Raw genomic sequence first — 14,959 nt, forward strand, 5'->3', positions numbered from 1 at the left:
AGTGTATTTATAGTTCATACTTCAGGAATCCTAAGCCATGCTTGAGAGGGGCTAGAAAGGAATAGCTGGGAAAATTCCCAGGTGCCCTTGCAGCATACTAACCAAATTTGAAACCAAGATGCCATTCCTGATAAATTCCTATTGAAGAGCAGCAGAACATGCCACCCCAAAATATGACTGGAGAAGTTCGAGACATGCCACCTCAAAAAATGCTGCTTTCGCAAAGGATGATTTTGAGCCGTAGGTCACCTGACAAACAGCAAGCACAGGGAGAGGCTCTCTCTGAACTCTCCTTATCTGCCTAACACAGACCCTCCAGAGGAATTCAATTGTCATCAATCCCCTTTTTGGCAGTTTCATCCACCAGGGATGATCGACTCTTAGAGGGGACTAGTAGCTGATACCATACCGTGACAAATTTTCTCTCAAACTATCATACCTCCCATCTATATTTCTAAGGACCCTTTTATCTTTCCTAGACATCATTTCCTTTCCCCCTTCCTTACTAAGATGGTGTTTAAACTTGAATTCTAAGCCACCTCCAGAAACTTTCTCACAAAATATCATACCTCCCATCTATTCTTCTAAGGGCCCTTTCATCTTTTCTAAGCATCATTGACTCTCCCCTTTCCTTATTAAGATGGTGTTTAAACTTGAATTCTAAGCCACCTCCAGGAGTTACTCATTTTCCCCCTGGGTATTTCCCAGGTATAACTGATGTACATGTTAATAAAATACTGTGTTTTTCTCTCATTAATCTGTCTTCGATTACAGAGATCTTGGCTAAGAACTCCGAGGGGTAGGCATAAAATTATTTCCCTCCCCCTACGCTGTTAATCAACACTCTGCGCGTGGGAAAGGGTTACAACACAGTCGACAAGGACATTCTTTCCTACAAAATTTTATTCATTACATAAAAAATTCTATACATTTGTTAGACTAAAATACAGTTTTCATTATAATTCTGGCAACTGAGTCAGTACACAGAGAAAGCTTAGCATTAGATCAGCACTTTTTATTTTTCTAGTTCATATTTCTGCACAAGAAAAACAGGTCAAAGCTCCATGTCATATAGGCTCATTGTACTCTGAAGCCAGATGAAACGCCATCCAATTCTGGGCTCTTAGAAGTTAATTTCCCAGCAAGATTTGATAACTCCAGAAAGTTAGTTGCTCAATGTACATATTTTTTAAAGTCCTCTGCGAGCACGATGCTCTCTGTAAAGTCTGCACAGCGTCAATGATGACATGTCACACATACTAGGGCTACGACCGTGTCTGTGGGGCAGGTGCAAGCACCCCCAGGTTTGTCTCCCCACCTGAATACAGTGTAGTGACATTGCAATAAGGAAAAACTCCAAATAACGCTCGGTTAAAAAGAAAAGATCCCAAACTATAGAATTCATGCAAAGCGCAGCGGGATCCTATAGTTCATAATGGACAAATACAGAAAGTGACACAAGATTCATTTTGATGCTATGAAATAGAATGCACACGGGGGGAAGAGAAAAAGACCAAAAAGGCATCAGACTGAGAAATATGCGGCACCACAATATACGTCTCATGCTGGATTGCACAGCAGTGAGGCATGGAAACACCCTGATGTGTGTTTTTTGTATTCACATCATCCCGTGTGCTGGGCTGGGCCTGACACCGAGTGTGAAGGCTCAGAGCCTGAGAGATCTATTGCATTGACTGATCTTTAAAGCGTGGCTGCCTTGTTCAAGGAGTTTGATTCTAAACTCCCAGGGCTCAGGTAGGCTGGGCCAGCAAATACTTCAAGTTGGACCGTTGGTCTTCAGGAGATACACTGTTGTCTTTGGTTGTTTTTCTAAAGGTGCCTTCCACACTTCTCATCCCACCTTTTTGTTAGTTACTTAGTTGCTAAGTTTTTTACTCCTATAATCCAATCAGCTAACAACCCACTGGGGGGCGGGACCTATATTTAAAGGACAGTCCGTGGTCGAGAATATTTTGAGAAAGTCAAATAGAAACTTCTGTTCATGGTGGAGTTCCCAGTACCCTTTTATAAGAGGGAAGAAGTCAGAACACCTCAACTAAGGCAAGAGAATAGAAGAAAGGCAACTTTCCCCACATGATGTCTCTGGAAATCAGAACTAGCAAAAACAAGCGGGGCCTGGCCCTGGCTGGTTGGCTCAGTGGTAGAACGTCGGCCTGGCATGTAGAGATCCTGGGTTCGATTCCCAGCCAGGGCACACAGGAGAAGCGCCCATTTGCTTCTCCACCTCTCCCCCTCTCCTTCCTGTCTCTCTCTTCCCCTCCCGCAGCCGAGGCTCCATTGGACCAAAGATGGCCCGGGCACTGGGGATGGCTCCTTGGCCTCTGCCCCAGGCGCTAGAGTGGCTCTGGTTGCGACAGAGCGATGCCCCCTGGTGGGCAGAGTGTCGCCCCCTGGTGGGCGTGCTGGGTGGATCCCGGTCGGGTGCATGCGGGAGTCTATCTCTCCCCGTTTCAAGCTTCAGAAAAATATAAAAAAGAAAAACCCAAAAAACAACAACAAAAAAAACACAAGGGGGCCCAAAAGAAGCTCTGAGCACAGACTAGAGCCCAGAGGGTGGGGAAAATTTACTTTCTAGTCTGTCTCTGCCTCAAAACACAAGTCCTAGCCCTAGCCGAATGGCTCAGTGGTAGAGCGTCGGCCTGGTGTGCAGGAGTCCCAGGTTCGATTCCCGGTCAGGGCACACAAGAGAAGCGCCCATCTGCTTCTCCACCCCTCCCCATCTCCTTCCTCTCTGTCTCTCTCTTCCCTTCCCGCACCAAGGCTCCATTGGAGCAAAGTTGGCCCAGGCGCTGAGGATGGCTCTGTGGCCTCTGCCTCAGGTGCTAGAATGGCTCTGGTTGCGGCAGAGTGACGCCCCAGATGGGCAGAGCATCGCCCCCTGGTGGGCATGCCGGGTGGATCCCGGCCAGGCGTATGCGGGAGTCTGACTGCCTCCCCGTTTCCAACTTCAGAAATATACATACACACACACACAAAAAAAAACAACCAGAAAAAAAAAAAACCCACAAGTTCTCAAAGCTGTCCTACTATTGTCCCATTCCTGTGGCAGGTAGAATGGATTGTGGGATGTGGGCAGTGGCTTCAACCCAGGCCAGGGCCTATTTATTCCTCTTCTCAAGTTTTTTATTTTATTTTATTTTAATTTACATGGAATGGTTTAACACATAGTCCTCAAAAAATAACTATCTCAAACAAATTTCCTAACTGATGGGATGGGTGGATCAGAGCCAGATGTGAAGGTCAGGATGTTCTGTTTTAAATCATATACTTCTATGACAAAAGGAAATATCAAATATAGATACTTACACTGTACTCAGGCCCATTTCCACCCGATATAGGAACTTCCACCTGTGGTCACCCGACTGGCTGCTGCGGATGGTTTATTAAAAGCTCTTCTGGGGATAGGGAGCTGCCTTTTCTCCTTTCTTCACCAGAGTTATGGGATTTCCTCTGCTTTGCTCATCTCAAAAATGTAGGTATTGGTTTGCTATCTGATGGTAAGTTATGACCCAAATCTTAAAAGAATTTCCAACTCCTTTAAGGATGTCTGCCAGCTTTTTCAGGGGCCCTGCAGGTCTTCCCGGTAGATGCAGCACCCTTTCCTAATCGTAAGATATAGACAGGAAGAATTCCTCATGCTCCCTAAAGAAAAAAGAGGGGGTGCACACGTTGAGTGGAGGCACAGTCCCGCTGACAGCGGTCCGAGGCTGCTCTAGTGATGACTGAAAATCACGCAAAACAGGAACCACCTCCTTGACTTACACAGAGAAAAACAGCTTCTTTTGAATTTCTACCTCCAGCATCTGCTCCTTTTACTTTCCACGAAAACTATATTTTTGTCAATTGTTAGACTACATTGAGTTTGCTAATTTATCATCATCTTCAACTATTCTCAATCATGCCGGCTGATGTATTTTTAGACAGCAATCAGCTGATGACACTATGCCACATTTCATATCTGAGCTACAATGAAAAAAATATCAAATGTCTTGGTAGGTGGAAAATTACAAGGATTTCCCATTCATTTCTTCTTGGATTTTCTTGTCCACTGCCAATAAATGGGTACCTGAACCAAAGTCCACACCCCTGCCCCCCAGACACATACACCCTCACACCTCCGAGGAAAGAGATCTGACTTTCTTGAAGAGTCAGTGTCGACCATTTCAGGTTAGTGTGGGTTCTGTTTTCAAAGCTAGTACTAAATCAGTCTTCAGGTCAGATGATAGAAGTCCTATCTTAAAAATACCTTTACTAGAGGCTCAATCACTGTCTCATTTCAAAACACTATTGAACCAACTTTAGAGAAGATTCTGCTTGGTGCTCATTAGGCCCCGGGGGGATCGTAGGGTGGAGGCTAGCAGTATGGGGCCCTCTGAAATCCCTAGTAGCATTTTAAATGCTCATGGACGGGCTATGTGCATTTGAGAGACACTATTGCTTTTATAAGCTTCTCTAAGGGGCCCATATCCCCTAAAAAAGACTAAGAATCCGCTTATGAATAGCATATATTAAATGCAGTTTTTAGCAAATAAAAGTGAAAATTTTCTGAAACATTTGGGAATTACAATGCTTTCACATTCAGCTAGGTCTTGACTAGACTATGAGTAACCTGAAAGCTTTACTATCTCGAACTCCCTAGCCAGAGTGGTTATTTCTCAGGATATCACTGAAGTTGTAAGTGACTATCAAAACTGAATAAAATAGCCTAATATTTGGGTCCCGAACAATTTCATATCTTTTCCACAAATTTGCTAATGAATTCCTCTGTCAAATATCAAACTTAAATCCTATCCATGTAATTTACAAAAGTGATCATTGTTCATGCAACATTGAAACAGGTGCATCATTTGTCTGTTTTGCACACATACAACAAATCAAGAAAACGTGGAGGAAAGGTACTCTATAGTATTTCTATAGAAAAGAGCAGTTTTCTACAGAAATTCCCAATTTAAAAAGTTTTCATTAAAGGTTTTTTAAAAGAACGATATTTCCAAAGATTTAAATCTTGGGTTAAAATTCTTCTCTTGTAGAATAAGAATTTGGCTCAAATTTATAAAATTTGAATGGGGGAAAATATACTAGTATAAATTTGTAAGCATATACAACATGTTTCGCTTTTTGTTTTGTTTTTAAGTTTGTTAGATTTAGATTTTTCTCTTGGCACACTCAAGGCTGCTTTCTCAAAATCTGGGCTCAATGTCATTAAACAAAGATGAGCTAATTCCAAAAGCAGCCACTGTATCTGAACAGTGACTATTTTTTTTAAAGGGCTAATATGCATCCTTAGTATACAAAGATACATGACTACACATTCAAAGCAAAAGGCATTCTATGTTGTGAATATATAATACTCAAATCTCTGCTCTATGCATTTACTTATGAACCCACGATTTTCCAATATGTATTCACAAACCTCATCTTAACTCTAGGCAAGCCATTATAGTGCACTCCTGCCTGTCAGATGGAATAGATGAAAAACAATACAGAAATTAACCATGGCAGGTACATTGATAAGCCTCCAGACTTGAGATTTTCTTTTTAAGTTGCAGTAAAAAAAAGCAGTAGAGAACTTACTTACTGAAAGGTGCAAGCTTAAAGACCTTTCTGAAGGTAACTTCTCAGAGGCTATATTAAGGCTATTGGAAACTCCCAAAATTCAAATGAGGATACTGACCAAAAATAAAATAACGTTCAAGTAATCGTAATTGGCAGCTCTGGTTTTGGAACTGATCCCAGAATCCTACTTTGCAGATGGGAGCGGGGGTGGGAGGTAAGGGGCGTCCCTCCTGGTATGGCCTTCATTAGCCGGTAGTGGTGTATGTTAGAAGAGGCTGAGGCCTCGGGGCAGTGATACCACCTCACAAATATTTGGTGCCTGCAGTTCCCTTAGCTGTTTTGAGGAAGGGGGTTGGAGAAGCATTACTCTGGTTTAAAGCAGCTCAGGACCAGGATAAAAGAAAGGGCCATCTCCTCACTATTCCTGTAACAGTCAAGGGAGCCCTTGGCCGATACCAAGGTCAGTAATATTGGGAATTGGCAGCTTAATACCCTTCGCTGAAAAAAAAAAAAGAAGTAAGAGGACGGAGCACCTCTACAAAGGAAAAACTTATTTCCAGCATTAATTTTTAAATACACTCAGTGAATGCTTCCTCTTCAACCATTATGGAAAAAATTTGGGGACCGACATATACTTAAGCTACTTACATTGCAGTAACTTAGGGCTTAATTATGCTATAGGATAGGATAAAAGCTTTAATCTTAAACATTAAACACGGCATTAAATGGTGTTAAAACACCCTGCTTTGGATTCTGCCCATCCATGCAAGGATTATTCAATCTCAATGCCCTAAATTCCTAGTTTACTGAAAGCCACTGGTAAGCTTCCCACAGAAGAGTGACCCCTTAAATTTACACAGAAACGTAACTTTTTCCCTTCCATATTCTATTACAGCAACATTTACTCTTGAGGCAGGAGCCTAGACACTCCAAATCATGCACCAGAGCCTTAACTCTCTGATGGCGGAATCCATGAGATGCTGGTCACCATGACCATAATTTACAGCAGAGGACCTTAAGATATGAGTCCTGAATGCAATCTTGAAGATACGCCATAGGAAAAGACCAAAACAAACAAACAAACAAACAAAAACCAACCAAATAAAAACACCCCACAAACTCAGTCAGTGGTTTTTAAAAGTATGCAGGTAACCCCATATCAGATAATTTTTTTTATCTATATTTCTCACTTGGGCAGAAGATGGAGGTAGTGAGTGGAGAGCAATAAGGCAGCCAGCCCATAGCTAGCTGAGGAATCACTTGCAATGGATGTAGGAGGCAGCAGCACATCCAATCATCACCTCAAAAACACTGAAGTATTGCTAAACAAGCCTCTCCGAGGCTCTACACATGAATCAAAGGATGAAGCTCCTATGAGAGTGATAGTCTAGGTATCAAATATCTCTCTGGGTGTGCCTGTGTATCACATATGCGTACCTGCACATCATCTACCTATATGGCACACAAATTTACTCAGGGGAAAGAGCTTGGCAGTTAATTTGGAACTCAAATGACATGGTTACACATAGATCATAGTTTCTAAACACAATGTTAGTAAAACAAAATTTATTTGTAAAACAGGACCTGTTATATAAAATGGCACACAATCAAGTTATACAAAAATACAAAATTTCTTTCTGATCACAGTTCTAGTTGCAAATGATGATTAGAAAGCATTCCTGGTGGCTTCCAAATAGTTGAGATTGCGAGCCCACGGGACAGGGAGGAGCAGCGAGAGTCCATGACGTAGGGAGGTCCGAGTGAGCGGAACCCAATTTCCGACCTCCAGACTTCCACCAGGTCACTCTGGAGGAACACCTCCTAAAACAGCTCGCTCCTGGATGTCTTCTGTTCTGATACTCAATCTTCCAGATGTTTGCCAATCCTAAATTTAGTTCCCCATGTTTCTTAATGTCCAAAATCTGTGTGGTTATGAAACCAGGAGTATTCTAGATTTTCTCAGATGATCTGCTCTCTCACCTATTTGGATAATTGTTAGTTACATAATTATATTTATTCTTTCCAACTGATATAAAAGAGTACAGTGATACAGTTTGTTAATGTTAGATGTTAACTTCTGGAGAATTACTGTTTCAAAATAGCTACTCTTGCCATATTGGCTTCTCAGATCTTGCCAGGACATAAGCTCTTAACTGTGTTTTCTTTAAAAAAAAAAAACATTCAGACTCTTATTGCAAATATTCTGAAAAATCAGAAATATTACATGACTTTTGAAAAAAAACCCAAGGCATTTAGCAAATTTTAGCCTAGCTAAAGAACACGGATACTTAGGAAAAAAAATACAGTTTACCTTTTGCAGCAATTTAAAGGTCCAACCCTTTGAAAGGAAGCACATTAGCAAACAGCTGCTTATTAAGCCCTACTGACATTAATTGTACGCATTTCCATAACACGGCTCTAATTCACTGTCTAATTCTGGTTGGAGGCAATGCTTTCTTTCAAAAGATTCTCCTTCCATGGAATGATAAAATGCTGAGGCTTTTTTTTTTATTTTTTATACAGAGCCTGTATTTAGTGCAATAAGTTTAAAAAATTTGCTCTGAAATACTTACTTTACATTAACAAAAATAGCTTTTTTTAAAAAAATTGTAACAAAAAGGAGTTATCGCATAAACAGATCATGAATTATTCTTAGCAAATTACACTTTTTTTTTCTTAAAGCATTCACCATTACAATAAGCAGAACAATGGAATATTAGCCATTCATATCTGGTAAGCTTTAGGAATAATAATAATAATAATAATTAAAAAAACCATAACCCAGCCCCAAACAAACAAAAACAAAACAAGTTCAACACTTGAGGATCAGAACATTAACCAATTCTTCAGTGAAACATTGCAGAATTCTGGATACTTCATGAATTGCCAGTGAGAGGAGCACCTGCTAGTATGTTTGCAGCAAGCATTTGAATGAAATGGCTATTTAGCCCTCAACTACTCAAGTCCCTCTGAGGCAGGGACCCCAGCACTGAAATGTTCAGTGCTTTGCTTTCCCTGCTTCCCTCCCTTCTGTAGGCTTCCCAGCTGACTTCATCTGCCTGTGCATGACACAGAGCCTTAAAGGCTAAACTCATCCGGTGCTCCGGCTTTTTTCCAAATCAGGCACAAAATGTGTGGAAGATGCTACTGAAGTCAAAAATGAAAGACCAACCAGAAGAAAAAAGTTTGCATAAGAAAGATTATCTACCCTTTTCTTTTTTAACCTACTCTCTTATAGAAGCATTAGGGTAAACTACAAATACCTGAGGAGTTGGTTCCTTTTTAATGTTGGCTGACAAATGCATGATTATGAAACTTCCCATATTGGGCCCACTTGTATGTTTCTAAAAGTAAAATGACATGGCTTTTTTGACTGGGGAAAATGGATTGGAGTCATTCCTTATTTCTCTGAAAGCAGAAGCCTAGTCTTGTTCTACTAGGACTTGTGCATCAGGAAAATAAGATCTTGATTTTATGCACACATAAATTTCAGGGTAATCACCCCCGAATAAACTTTAGACAGAGAATTCGGCACAATAATTTTACCTAATTTAAATAACTAAAACCTCCTCTAAGTTATTAAAAATGTTAATCAGATATGAATCTTAACATTTCCATGAAGACAATTACAATTGAAGACATTAAATGACGGCAGTTGCCTTGTAAAAGCCACCCGTATGAAAGGAGTACATGTTTGACAAAAATAAGCGTAAAAAAGGTATTAAATCCCTGTTCCTTTTCTCTGATTTTGGCTGATTATGTGTGTGTGTGTATATACATATACATATATATACACACATACATATACATATATACACACACCCACACACACAAATACATAGTTATGTGTATATATTGTTTTGGAATGTCAATGGGTTCCATATCGGTCGGCTAGGTTCAAGCAGAACTTGCTCCCGAAGCCTAGAAAACAAAGTCATACAGAGTGTCATCTTAGACGCTTACTAATAGAAGGAGATCGCGAATGATGTTACAAATATAGTACACAGATGGTCACACACAGCAAACAGCAAAATGAACCGAGAATCCTTCTCCCCTGAACCTATATTGCAGGGGCTGAAATTCATGAATGTTGGAAATCGCACGCTATTCCGGGCGATCTTTGAGATATGCAGAGACCACTTCTCTGGCCTGTGCTGCTAAGTACCCTTTCCTCTGTGGATTCTTTCCTGAACAAACACATGGCCGGATGTCTTTTTCTTAACCTTCTCTATCAATACATTGGGTACATTTTTCTAAACTCATTTTCAAAGATTTAGAGAAAGACTTTACAAACCTTTAAAGTTTTCTTCACTAGCAGGACCTCTCAAAAGAAAAATGTCCAAGAGGAAAACTGAGAGTACTTCTATTTAGTTCAATGATCCTTGTTTTAAAAAAATGTAAAGCTTCCTTTTCCTGAATATTATTTCATTGCTTAAAAATAAACCCTAAATAGAAATATCCCATTAAGGAGGAAGCTAGACAGTGAACTCAAACAGCAAGTATTCCTACAAATATGGCAAACTAGGTATGACACACTGTACGAACTTTCATCTAAGGGAACAATGTGAATCAAACCAAGCATATACAAAGAAGCAATACTGAATTCTACCAATGCCCAAACTCGAGGGGGGAACTTCTCAGATAATTCTTCAGGGACATATACAAGATGATGGTTGTAACAGGGGCTCAACTCCTACCGTGCATACTGTAGCAAAGAGGTAAGAATGAGAGGTACTGATGTGCTTAAAAATTTATCCTGTGAGCAACACTTCACACTTCTCTCCTGAGGAGCTCTTTAACCACTTAAAACATCACACTTAGGGACCAAATTCTACAATGTCCAAAGCACCAGAAGACCAAAGCACATAAAATATGTATTAGGGGACCTGCCATTAATCTGCAAAGCAATGAACTAATGAACAACAATAACAAAAAGCAAAAATGGAATAAAAATTATAATGCATTGTTTGAATTAAGGGACATTCATTTAAAACTGAAGGCAATATTAGGGGAAAATATCTCCTAAATTTTTGGCTCCTGGTAAATGCCACATATCTTGGTCAATTCTCCCTAATTATGAATTAGGAGTTTCGGTAAGAGAAGGTATATTTGCATTCTGGTCTACCACAATCCATCTATCTTTTCCTGAAGAATACAGAACTAGATGCCAATTCATGCTCAAACTAGCCAGTCCTACACCTCCAAATATCCCCCCTTACTTTGAATGCTTATTATTACTGCACAATAATTTCATGGAAGCTTCAACCACTGGGAAGACAGAAAAAGGGGGGAAAGGATGGTTTATATCTTAAGATTTTCCTGTATCTTTTTTAAGTCTTAGGCTTTTAACCTTATTGCCCCAATAATTAGGACAACATCAGTGGCAAGAAAGAAGTCTTCCTCATTTTTTCCATGCCGCCGTAGGGCCAGCAGAATCTTCACTGCTGCCCCCCGGGCTTGCGCAGAGTAAGAGGGGGACGGGAAGGAGGAGCAGGGGGGCCAGATGCCTGACTGGAGGAATGCTCATTGGCGTCCCTTGTTCACACTTGAAACTAACAGCTATGGAACTATTATCTATATCCTTTCACTTATGACCAGAGTGAGTCTATGCTTTGGGACTCTGAACACTGAAATTCTGCTTTATAAACATCGAAGCAATTAAGAGCATCACCAGAACAGGTAGGTACTGGAAGGGGTTACAAAGGGAAGAGTTTATATCTAAACATTCTGCTGAGACTTTCATTTAAGTTGAATATGCCACTGTTTTCCATATACATGTATAGATGCCCCACGCCCCTTCAGGGAACCCATTTCCTTTACTCTTACATGTTGAAATGGTCCTGTTTTATATATTTCTTAAGTTGGAAAACTGAATCAAACCATTTGTTAAAGTATAAAGAAAAAAAGTCTTTACCTCAACTTTTGGACATCATATGCACTCAGAAGGCGCATTATTTAAAATTAACTGTTTAAGGATATAGGCAATTATATAATATTTTGAAATATACATGCTATTTAAAAACAATACATTTGTAAAATAAGTAGTAATTAAACCAATATATGCTAGAGACCTCTGTTGTTATGTAGCAGTGAGCACATCTATGGAAAAACAGCTCGGCATTCTCCTACACTGATTAAGTTGCTTTTCTTTTCAAATGAAAGTAGAATATATGTATCACTGACCAGAGGTAATTTATCCTTCTCACAATTCGGCTGGAGTTGGAGAAGACCAGGTTGTCTTATTTAGTGGGAAATGTGGATGTTGATGAAAACAGACTTGTTTGCTACTGAAAAATAGCTTAAGAAACAAAGAAAGTACAATCCAGGCAACAGAAGAAAAAGTCCAGCAAAGGGGAGAAGACAGCAACATAAACAAACCAATATTAATAAGTGGGGCGAGGGAGGATGGATTTTAGCAAGTTGAAAGGAATTGCTATTATCACCTTCTAAAATGATAAAAAATCAAACTGTCAGTTCAAGTGCACCAGCCAAATGTTCAGTCTAATGAAAACTAACTCGATAGTTAAAAAGAAAAGAAAAAAAAAACCCCAGCAATTTCCCATTAGGGACAAGTATATCCCCAGCCCCGCCATAAGCACTCTTGATTGTGACAATGCTGTGTTCCTTTCAGCTTACTTTTACAGAAGGTGATCTCAGCTGTGACAAGAATTCTGCCATCCAAGTGATGGGTAAACACACAAACAGAAAGAGTAGCACGTCCTGAGTGATACAGATAACAAAGGCTTCTCCCGAGGACGTGCAGTCGGTGAAGACAGAGAGAGAGAGGAAGTGAAAGTGAAATTCTTGGAGGGAGGCCACCTCATCTCCACCTACCATTGGTTTCAGCTCTCTGGCGTCCACAGCGCCTCCCTTACCGGCTTCTTTCATTGCTTTCCTACTGTTTTCCACAAACTCCTGCAAAATACGGACCAAACGGCATACATTCTTAGGTCATTTCATGTTTTGGTGGGTAGACAGATTCTACAGCACATGCACCTGTTTGACTCCCGATGGGTATGCGGCTGGCCTAAAACCACAAGAATGGAGTTCGTCGTGCCAGACATAAAAGCTGCTGAGTTTGTGGGAATGGACTACAATTGGTTGATATGAAATTTTTTTCCCATCCATTCATCGTGACATTCTTACTTAGGATTGTGTTAAGAAATCAGGTTAGTTCTAGCCTGAAAAGAAAACACCTAACTTAAAAAAAAAAAAAAAGGACTATTTTCCCATACTTAGAACATTGTTTTATTTGCTGATTTACTTTTTCCATATCATGGTTAAATGGAACAACAAGAACATTTTACCCCATAAGCCTCCTCTTTAAAATAACCCTAGAAGATAAGAGAAAGCATTGCTACTACTAAGCACAGAATACTGTTTTTACCAAACCATAATTAAGCTACTTAAAAAAAAAAAGTCTGTCTGGATCTGGAATTACTCCATAAAGCAGGAAGACAGGGAGTAACAACTAGAGCCCCTGGTCAGAGTAGTTAAGACAGGGTCATTCTGCTCAGGAAACATTCCTGTCCTGTCAAAGTTTATGGAGCACTTCCTTCATTAAATAGCCTCATCATTCTTACAGAAAGAAACTAAAAGGAGAAAAACTGTATTTTTTACTCTGCCTTTGATCAGTGGCTTAAAAACAAAAATAAACTCTTCTAAATGCCTTAACCACAAAAGAGATGCAATTATCATGAGCCAAATTCCATTATGAAAATGTCCAAAATTTAGTTGATGATTTGATCAGTAAGAGAGATAATCAGTACAAAACAAGTCAGTTAACTCATTTGGTATTTTTGCAATAAAAAAAAAAAGAAAAGAAAAGAATCCAGTTTATTTATCAACACATTTAGAGTGCAGGATGAAGGGGGCGGGTGGGGGGGGGGAGAATTTAAATCCGAGCTCCTGGAAGATGACTTGTTATTTCAATATCTAATGTTTAGTTTTCAACATTACCCACTCTTAAGATAGGAATATTTCATAGCTTAATAGCCAGGTACTATTATTAAAAAGCATCTTTAATTTTGTATCAGCTGACATAGATGATAATATTTAAAGCATTTTAATATAGTTTCAAAAATTTGAAAAAAAAGGTTTAATTGAAATTTTAATATAGGGAAGCTTCAGAGGTTACAGAACTATAGAGAATCTGAATATAATACCTGGAAAAAGGTTCAGATCTTGAATAACATAAAACTGTACACTCTAATAGTCACTGGTCTGTTAATCTATATTCATTGCGAAATGCCTTTAATTTGGCCTGGCATATTTAGGATAATGAATGTTAATGGGGTTAACAGCAATAATACTTGGAATGGAGAAATACAGATCGGTACGAACTACATCCTGGAAAATAAAAGACTTTTTGTTTTTAAGCCCCACTTCAGGAAAGTGCACTTAGAACATCAGTGGTCCAATGTTCTAATTCAAGGGCTAAAAGTCAGGTTTAAAAAGTCAATTCAGATCTATCTAATTGCAGAGAGGGGGTTGTAGCACGGAGTATTGTGAACTCAGGCTTATGAAAAGGCATTGTGTTAGGCAGGTGGATTTGAAATGGTCTCATCCATGACAAGAGGGCTTCTTCCCTGATTCCTCTAAGACTAACGTCAGACATGAGTGTTAAAGGTTTAGTTTTATTAGTATTTTTGTCCCTAAAGCAGTAGAGGGCATCTGAAGTACTTACCATCAGTACTTTATCCATATAGAATTCTCTGCCAGGGCTCCCATCATTGTATTTTGTATCAATGGCAAAACACAAGAATAATACATCCACTACCATTTCATAAATGGACAGGAAGCAATGAGCGACTAGGAAAGCAAAGAGGCAGACGATGATCAGAGGCAGCACCCATACTGTGTAATCTTGCTGGTAGTTGAGCAGCATAATCCCAGCCAAACCCGTGCTGCAGACTATCAGCACCTGAGGCAGAGAGAACAAAGACCACCTTTAATAACCGGCTGTCGAAAACCACTACTTCTTCATCTTTTGCAGATTTAAAATTCTCTTTACTCCTTATATATGATGGTCACATGAGTCCACTCTGTCTCAAATTGGAACTTCTCATCCATATATACCATATACATCCAGAGTTATACATGCATATCATATAATATCAATTTTAAAAGTCATCCTTGTTGACATTAAAAACAATCAAGTTTTCCAAATGTTATGCTTGTTTTCTAAAGCTTCCCTTATTTGGCACCTGTGGCAATTTTTAAGATAAATATACACACATTTTAGAAGAAAAGCACATTCCTAGTGCTCAGAAAAAAAATTACTGACATTTCAGAGTATTGCTATGGGTTTTTTTCTAAGCATTTTTACATTTATGAAATAGTACTGTATAAACAAATCATTAAAAGCTCTTCATTAATATTT

The 14,959-nt window shown here is 39.5% G+C and overlaps 1 protein-coding gene across 3 annotated transcripts in view; it reads right to left on the reverse strand.

Moving 5' to 3' along the window:
• SLC44A1 (solute carrier family 44 member 1) overlaps window positions 1–14,959 on the reverse strand; it is a 200,036-nt gene that overhangs the window by 39,979 nt on the left and 145,098 nt on the right. Inside the window, exons 14-16 of one of the 3 annotated variants that reach the window (XM_066256607.1) lie at window positions 14,264–14,500; window positions 12,412–12,492; window positions 886–9,498 (exon numbers count right to left, since the gene is read on the reverse strand). In XM_066256607.1, the coding sequence (XP_066112704.1) occupies window positions 9,475–9,498; window positions 12,412–12,492; window positions 14,264–14,500 (342 nt within the window). In that variant the 3' untranslated portion in view covers window positions 886–9,474. The other 2 variants (XM_066256608.1, XM_066256606.1) reach the window with 2 other exon arrangements.

Source organism: Saccopteryx bilineata, chromosome 2 (genome assembly GCF_036850765.1).
Source record: "Saccopteryx bilineata isolate mSacBil1 chromosome 2, mSacBil1_pri_phased_curated, whole genome shotgun sequence".
Taxonomy (NCBI): domain Eukaryota; kingdom Metazoa; phylum Chordata; class Mammalia; order Chiroptera; family Emballonuridae; genus Saccopteryx; species Saccopteryx bilineata.